Source organism: Anneissia japonica, unplaced genomic scaffold (genome assembly GCF_011630105.1).
Source record: "Anneissia japonica isolate Jap-2015-1 unplaced genomic scaffold, ASM1163010v1 scaffold287791_len150076_cov109, whole genome shotgun sequence".
Lineage (NCBI taxonomy): Eukaryota > Metazoa > Echinodermata > Crinoidea > Comatulida > Comatulidae > Anneissia > Anneissia japonica.
In genome coordinates, this window is record NW_022734805.1 from 116,748 (window position 1) to 125,090 (window position 8,343).

The following is an 8,343-nucleotide window of genomic DNA, read 5'->3' on the forward strand; positions in this document are numbered from 1 at the left end:
TTTTATGTCGTAATTACGACTTATTATGTTTAAATTTTGACATAATATGTCGAAATTTCTACAATAACTCGTAATTACGATTTACGTATGTCGAAACTACGACATAATAAGTCGAAATTTCGACATACGTATGTCGTTATTTCGACATATTATGTCGAAATTTCGACATAATAAGTCGTAATTACGACATACGTATGTCGAAATTCCGACATAATAAGTCGTAATTACGACATAAAAATTTATATTTCAGTGGCCTAATAGGCTTTCGTAGAATAGTCCTCCTGTAAAATGACTTTATATATGTTTTGTAATGTTGTAATAAAAAATATGAATTAAACAACGAGAAACAAAGAGTATGCAAGAGTACCTATTTTATTTTAAAACCTGTTTTCCATGGCATCTTGTGTTAATGCATTACAATATACCAATTACTAGATCTAACCACATATAATGTGCAATATTGTGTAAATTATAGATGCTACCAAGTATCATTAAGCAACGAAAGTCAAAAATCAAATCAATCAATCAATCAATCAATCAATCAATCAATCAATCAATCAATTAATCAATCAATCAATCAATTATTGGATCCACTTTGATACAGTAGCACTCATACAAAATGCATGGTACATACATGAGTAAAGAAACATACAAAAATAAAATAAGCCTGCATTAAATTACTAGCTATTGGTTCGGTTTCACAGTAAAGACGAACGACGATCATCTGATAACCAAAAATACTAGTCTGGCGCCCTCTAGAGTTTTGATGTTTTTGTTGACGTAGTAACAACTGCACAATATTTACATGATACTGTATAGTAACTCCGTTACATTGTAGACTGTACCATGTAATTGATAACGAAATAATTATTCTATGTTATTGTATTCTAGTTTAAACACTTTTTGAGTTTTTAATTCAAAAAATAAAGTATCATATACAAAACAAATTGTTATTCTAAACAAAATTATGAATACGTATCTAATGATAAAGAATAGACACAATTTGTCTGAAGTTTGTATAAGATGCTTTGAAATTTTTTTAAATTAATCAATATAATATATAAGTATTTGTATTTGTTATAAAACTCTAATCAAAAGAAAGGCAGTTACGAGGTTTAAAATATAATATTTCGAAAAAATTATGATTCCGAACAGAGACGTGCCCATGGTAGGCCGGCCTTATCCAATGATAAAGAATAGGCAGATTTTGTCTGAAAATAGCATAGGTTGAAAGCTTGGTAAAATCGTTAATTAGTCGTTAAAACATATATGTGTTGGATTACTTTTAAAACTCTAATCAAAAGAAAGTCAAATATGATCTTAAAAATATAGCTTTTCAAAAAAAATATGATTCCGAACAAATGGGATAACAGATTTTATGTATCTAATGATAAAGAATAGGGAATTTTCTCTGAAGTCAGCATAGGCCTAATGATAAAGAAAAATGTTAACTAGTGGATAAAACATATCATTGTCTGTATTCTTTTCAAACCTTTATACAAAAGAAATATATCTAGAGTGTTAAAATACAAAATTCATAAAAAATTATGATCTGAACAAAACCCTAAATGAACTAAAAAATTTTCAATGCAAAAGAATAGGGAAAGCGTTCAGAGAAATAAATGCTAAAATTTACGATTTTAAACGATTTAGCTTTAAATTGTTAGTTAATTTGTAATAATATTTGAATATTTAATCGATTGTGATTATTTAATGTAATTATGATGTGATTAAGTTGTGTTTATATGTGATATTTTGTGTATGTGTGATTAGTTGAATGTGTTTTGTTATCATCGTATTTTGTTGTTTTCGTAGGGCAGCCGCCGCCCGTTATATCAGATTGTGTACTACAGAGCACCACGTGATGTCGTCGATGAGAGTTTGAAATCAGCGACGACAGAAGCAGTGGACTTCGTGGACAACTGGGTGAGTAGAATTATGTATCATTACAATTACGACATCAACACACAAAATATAACAACACAGCATCTATACACAACATACCATACACCACTCTACATCAATTCTTACCTAACAACAACAATTTATTACACTTAAAACATATTTTAATCATTTATCAACAATATAAATATGATATTTTATTGTATTTTACGATTAATATTGATCATTTATTGTTTAAATTTCCGCATCGTTAACGTGTAAAAATAACATTTCTTTACATTGCTTGGCTGAGTGGCAGCAGTTCATCATGGGCCAAAGAAAACTTCTAAAATTGCTGGAAATCAGGTTTACATAAAAAATTTCCATTCATGTTTGGTGTTGTTTTGGTCCACATTGAACACTGGATTGAATAATTATACTTTTAATTATATTTTCCATAAAAAATACAATACCTAATTGTTTGTTTTTTTAAATAATGATTTTTAACATGTACAAAACATAGAACGTCCATGTTGTGTGATACAGCAAAATGAATGTAAAAAAATTGGTTTATAGTTTGCTGAAAATCAGCTTTACATGAAAATTTCACAATCGTGTTTGATCTTGTTTTGATCTGTATTGAGCACTGAATTCAATAATTGCAAATTTAATTAGATACTCCATAAAATTAAATTACCTAAAACATATTTTTTTAAAGTGATGATGTGTTGTATTCTCTGTTTTCGTATTCCTTGTTCATTGTGTAGATCTACGGTCGTCGTGATTGTATTCTACATCACATTGCAAAACTCGGCTATGCACAGGAAATGAGAAAATCTCTGACGATTTCTGCACGCAATGTCAATTTGCAAGACAAGGTACGTATAGGAAACAACACATTATTTATTAATTCACCATCTTCAAATTTATTAATCCATCATCACAAGCATTTATCACAATTTCACTATCATTGTTAATAGACAAGACTTATAACAATAAACAATACTAATTTACATTTTTCGTGAAATATAGGCCTCATATGGTTTTAGTTTTTGATACTTCGACAGGGTTTTTTTTTTTTTTTTGTGGAGCCAATTCGATGCCCAACTGTATGGAACGCCAAAAGGACAAAATACAATTGGCAGCAGCGCAAAACTGAGCTAGGCTAGACCCAGACACATTATTTGAAACTTTTACGTGTTATTTAGGTCACAGACCTTGGCACTTGATTAAGGCCTGTCTGACGGTGACACTTGTCTATAGAAGGCTGGTGTGAAATGCAAGGCCTGGCTGGTGGAGTCGAGCGGCCTATGTCTTATGAATGATGTACATTACTATTATTATAGGCATAGCATTAGTAATAGTAGTAGTAGCCTCCTATTAAGTCTATAGGCCTAGGCCTAAATGTTTGTTTAGCATTAAGATACAATGCTATCCTAGGCTAGGCCACCGTCTACTAGGGCAGGGTATATTAATCCATTTAATTTGCTAATTTTTCTAATGTTAACAATGGTTCTATTTTATGTTGTCTTTTTCGTATTCTCCATGTTGTGTCCATGGAATTAGTGAAGTACAGCATTAATATTTTGTATTTAAATTTTACTGTTCAATTTTTAAGTTTCCATGGTTAAATATATATTATTATTTAATATTATTATTATTATTATTTAATATTATTATTATTGTTATTATTATTATTATTATTATTATTATTATTACTGTATTATTATTATTATTATTATTTCATGATCCAACCTTCCATCTCAGTAAACCTTGACAGCCCCCCCCCCCCCACTGCCAGACAAGAACCCATACTCCTCACTGAGTGGCCCTGGATATGACTATAAGACTTCACATAAATTTAATTACTTGCCCATCCAAACTCCTTTTTTTTCTACACACCCTACCAACCCTGGCACTGCCACGTCTCTTTGATGATTTCTGCTAGATTCAATTTAATTCAATTCAATATAATTTCTTTCATATTGCCAGTGGGTCATCCACACAACATAATCACATGACAGAAATAAATCATGACAGAAAACAAGTGACAATAATAATAATAATAAGAAAGCCTCTAAGCGCTTCAATGTACTAATATATTTTCCAACATCACTCCAATAGTGCCTTATGACCAGCATACCCCACCCTACTGAAGTAGGCCTATACATCGCTGGTAGGGACATATTCACAAAGGTACTAATGACCTGCATACCCCACCAAATATGATTGCTTAAATTACTATTTTACAATATTTGTATCACAATTTCTCTTAATTATGTTGATTTATAGTCATTGAATGTTGATGTTAAATCACTTTTATTTCAATTCATATGAAATATATTCATACAAAAAATATTGCAATTTGCATAGCATGATACAAATAAAAAAAATTAAAGTAATTACTGAATAAAAAAATAATAAATACTTCTCCCGAGGTTACATCCTTAAAAGTGATGAACCGGGCGAGAGAGATTTAAGCAGAAAAAAATTACTTTGTTTGTATTGCTACCAACTCATTCAGTTTAATTGTATTATTGTGCACTAGTATTTTATATTATTAATGTTTAAAATTTAAGAATAAGAGTGGATTTCCTTTGAATATTGATTAATATGATCATATGAGCTGTCATTTATTGATTCACTCTCTTTGTTTCCAATGTGTTACAGTATAAAGAGACTCCACTTCACAACCTGTTAAAAGCCAAACATAAATTCAGAGATTACCTTAATATTGCAAGACTTCTTTTGGATGCCGGGGCTGATGTAAATATAAAGAATGAGGTAAAATACTGTATACAAGATATATAGGGGAGTAAATAATGTCATTCAAATTTGTATGAATATGTATGGTCACATACAGTAATTGCTGCTATTAAAGAAGAAATATGTTTAAATATGTTTGTGTAAATTGTATTTTGGAGATATCCCTACAGTATAAACATAGTAATATTAATAAAATACTAATAATTTATATTAATACATAAATTTTGAGTGTTTTAATAATTTTATGATGATGATGCTTCCAATAATAATATTGTATCCGTTTATTGTTTTCAATGTTTATCAATAATTGAACTGGCTTTTACTGTTTGTCCATGTCTTTCATTGTATGCAGCAGGCAAAAAGAATTTATTTCATCACATGTTTGGTTAATGATAATAAAGCAATCTTGAATCTTAAATATTTTATTAAATGAAGGTATTTCAGTTCCATTGGTGATGTGGAAGATAAAAATAAGACCAATTCAATAAAAAATTTGCTTACAGCTTGAGCAGTGGCTGATGTAGGATTAAAGAATGGAGGATGGCTAGGTAGTGTATACAGGTTGTTCATGGAGGCCTCAACCCCAGAACTTTCCACATTCTGAGGTCTGTTAATGATTGTCTCTTATACACATCTAGATGTGTATAAGAGACAGATCCTAGGCTAGGCCTACCATCTACTAGGCCAGGGTATATTAATCCATTTAATTTGCTAATTTTTCTAATGTTAAATGGTTCTATTTTATATCGTCTTTTAACTTTGTTTCTATTACTTGGTATAAAGGGATTGCTCTAGTCTAGGCCTATGTATTTTTGTGGGAAATGTTATCCATCCTATTCACTTCTCCCCATCCCAGATCTATCCTTGCTTGAGTTATTTAAATAGCTCTGTTGTTGCTGCTTGATTGATTGACAAAGATTCTGAAGACCACCGGTACAGTAATATTAGCACAACAAGCGATTGTCTTATAATCAATACTTATGATTGAATCTTTGCAAGATATAAAAGAAAATTGCCATACTGATATGTACATATAATATTTCTTTTAGAATAATTCTTGTGATTATTTTTGCGTGATACTTTCTATGAAGTATTTTTTAAAGTAAAATGATTGATATTGATTTGTTTTAAGTTTTATGTGTTATTATTTTTACAGGACAATGAGACGCCACGTGACCTCTATATACAGAATGAATGTGAGGAGTATGATTCTACAAATAGAGAAAAACACAAGGAAGAAGTCTTGCAACTTCTGCAAGGTGAGCAGTTAATACAATTTAATTATTCATGTTATTGTTTATTACCTGTAGGTCAATGTAATTTTATTTCCTGCTTATATTAATTGGATAATAATTTATTATTATCCGCTGTAAATAATGTCTTGCAATGAAGCTCATTGTACATCACAGATGTTTACTCCTTGTGGGTCATCATCAATCCCATGTACCTGCTTTGTTATTTTATATCACCGAAGTTTTGTTGCACTGGAAAATTATACTAATACCATTATTTGCTTTCTTCCAAATGTTGTAATATTAATTTTATAAAATATTGATGATGATGATGGTGGCTGTGGCTATGGTTATGGTGATGATGACAGTGATGATGGGGATGATATTATTTTATGATAATATTAGTAAGCAAGTCATGTTTTCAAATTATTTCACAATATCTAATTATATTTTTTTCAATTTTAGTTATAAACAACTATTTTTATTTTTAGAATAATGAAGCATTTTCCATATGATTGTGTTTTCTTTATTATTTTTTATTTTTTAAAAAGAATTTTATTTGTACTTAACCAACATATTTGAAAATTTCTCTATACTTTGTTGATAATTGATGAGCAAAATTATCTTCTTGCCTATGTATATTAGGGATTGCAGTCCCAGAAGTAATTATGGCTAGAGGAGAAGCAGCTCTGAAGGTTTTTAATGAGGAGTTGGAAGATGGGAAAATCACAGTAAACCACGCACGATTAATGGTGACTGGAAAGGAGGGCGTTGGAAAAACGTGTTTGGTAAACACTCTGCTTGAAAAACCGTAAGTTTCTGAAGTATCTGTCAATGTATTTTGGTATAAATGTTGCCATATTACACTTCTTTTCTAATACTCTTAAATGTTAATTGTATTTTATGTTCTTTTTATATATATTACAATACATTATGATGGCCACAGAAGTGGGTTATTCTCTGGACCTGGATGAAAACAATTATTGTTTCAAAATGTACAAATTTTCATTAGTCATACCTCTACTCCTCCATGTAAGCCACAGCCCAATCATCAATAAATCAATCAATTGCAAATTTATATGAAATCTATAATTCATACGAAGATACTTGCAATGCCCTCCTCAAAATCCGCCATTGCACTTATACTACAATATCCACTTTAACGTAAAGGTAGGAGAATAACCCATAACTTGCAGCGTCATTGTGCTGAATTGCAAATTGGCGTGGTCCGTGACTACCTAGCAGCCGTGAAGATGCGCTTCTTGGTAGATAAATGTTCACATCATTCCACAACGACAGGGGCTGAATTGAACCATAACATCAGGGTAACCCCCTACTCCTCCAAAAGATGCAATGGGTTTTTTGAAGTGCACACGAGCCAGATGTATACACTGGACCTCCATTTTAAGTCCTTATCCAAGAAGACTTGGTTCTACCAACCGAACCATAAACGAGGAGCGGCTGGAACCAGCGCCGATGTTAAAGGCTGTAGCTAGCAGCGCCCCTGCCTTACCGCTCGGCCACTCGACTCGACCCACATACACAATTTGTAATGCTAAATTGTGTTAGACTGTTATTTCCACAGATTTAATGAAGCAGAACCATCAACCGATGGAATCGTTTTGACTACTGCTTTCCAAACTACTGATGTTGGTTGTAAGTGGAAAGAAACTGAGGACATGGACGGTAAGACAAGAAACAATATAACTTTAAATCCTTTTGTTATTTGTTATGACTTGAGCTTTGATGAATTTCACTGTTATTTTAAATCTTTATAGAGTGTGAACGGATTAAGCTGATATATGATAATGAATTAGAAGGTAGAGTTGCTGAGAAATTAAAACTGAAAGGTAATCAAACAGAGGGAGTTGAATCAACACCTCAACCAGCACTAGAACCAGCACTTCAACCAGAACCTTCACCTCTACCAGCACCAGAACCGGCACCTCAACCAGCACCAGAACCAGCACCTCCACCAGCATCTCTACCAGCACCAGCACACATGCCTAAAACAACGAGAACCCAGAAATTAATTAGGCATGTGTTCTCTCCATTCTCCAAAAAAAGGAGAAAAGGAAAACCATCTTCCACACTAGAGGTAAGTCAACACGAGGCTGTGTGTTTTTCACACATCATGAAACAAACTTAACTATAAAATGTGCAACTAATTTATTTTTATTTTATTTTATTTCAACAATATTTTACGAGGGTGGTCCATCCAGCTGGAGCTGATCATTAGGGACCCTCAATACATAACACAAGTAACAAAGGAAACATAAATGGTTAACAAAGAAATTAAAATGATAAAATAATATTAAAAACCAAGTAACAAAGGAAAAGAAATCATTACAATATATATACATATTATATAAATAAAATTTAAAATAAAATCAAATTGACTAAAAAAAAATTAAAAGAAGAATAATAATGGCAAAATAAAGAAAATAACAAAGTTAAAATTGAA

At 31.3% G+C, this 8,343-nt stretch overlaps 1 protein-coding gene across 1 annotated transcript in view; it reads left to right on the forward strand.

Annotated features, from left to right (window-relative positions):
• Positions 1–1,141: 1,141 nt before the first annotated feature.
• Positions 1,142–8,343, forward strand: part of LOC117116502 — a 21,521-nt gene continuing 14,319 nt past the window's right edge. The window contains exons 1-8 of the mRNA XM_033260563.1: positions 1,142–1,168; positions 1,816–1,926; positions 2,649–2,759; positions 4,552–4,665; positions 5,804–5,906; positions 6,525–6,690; positions 7,465–7,565; positions 7,658–7,977. Coding sequence (XP_033116454.1) covers positions 1,142–1,168; positions 1,816–1,926; positions 2,649–2,759; positions 4,552–4,665; positions 5,804–5,906; positions 6,525–6,690; positions 7,465–7,565; positions 7,658–7,977 — 1,053 coding nt within the window. The remainder of the gene's footprint in view (positions 1,169–1,815; positions 1,927–2,648; positions 2,760–4,551; positions 4,666–5,803; positions 5,907–6,524; positions 6,691–7,464; positions 7,566–7,657; positions 7,978–8,343) is intronic.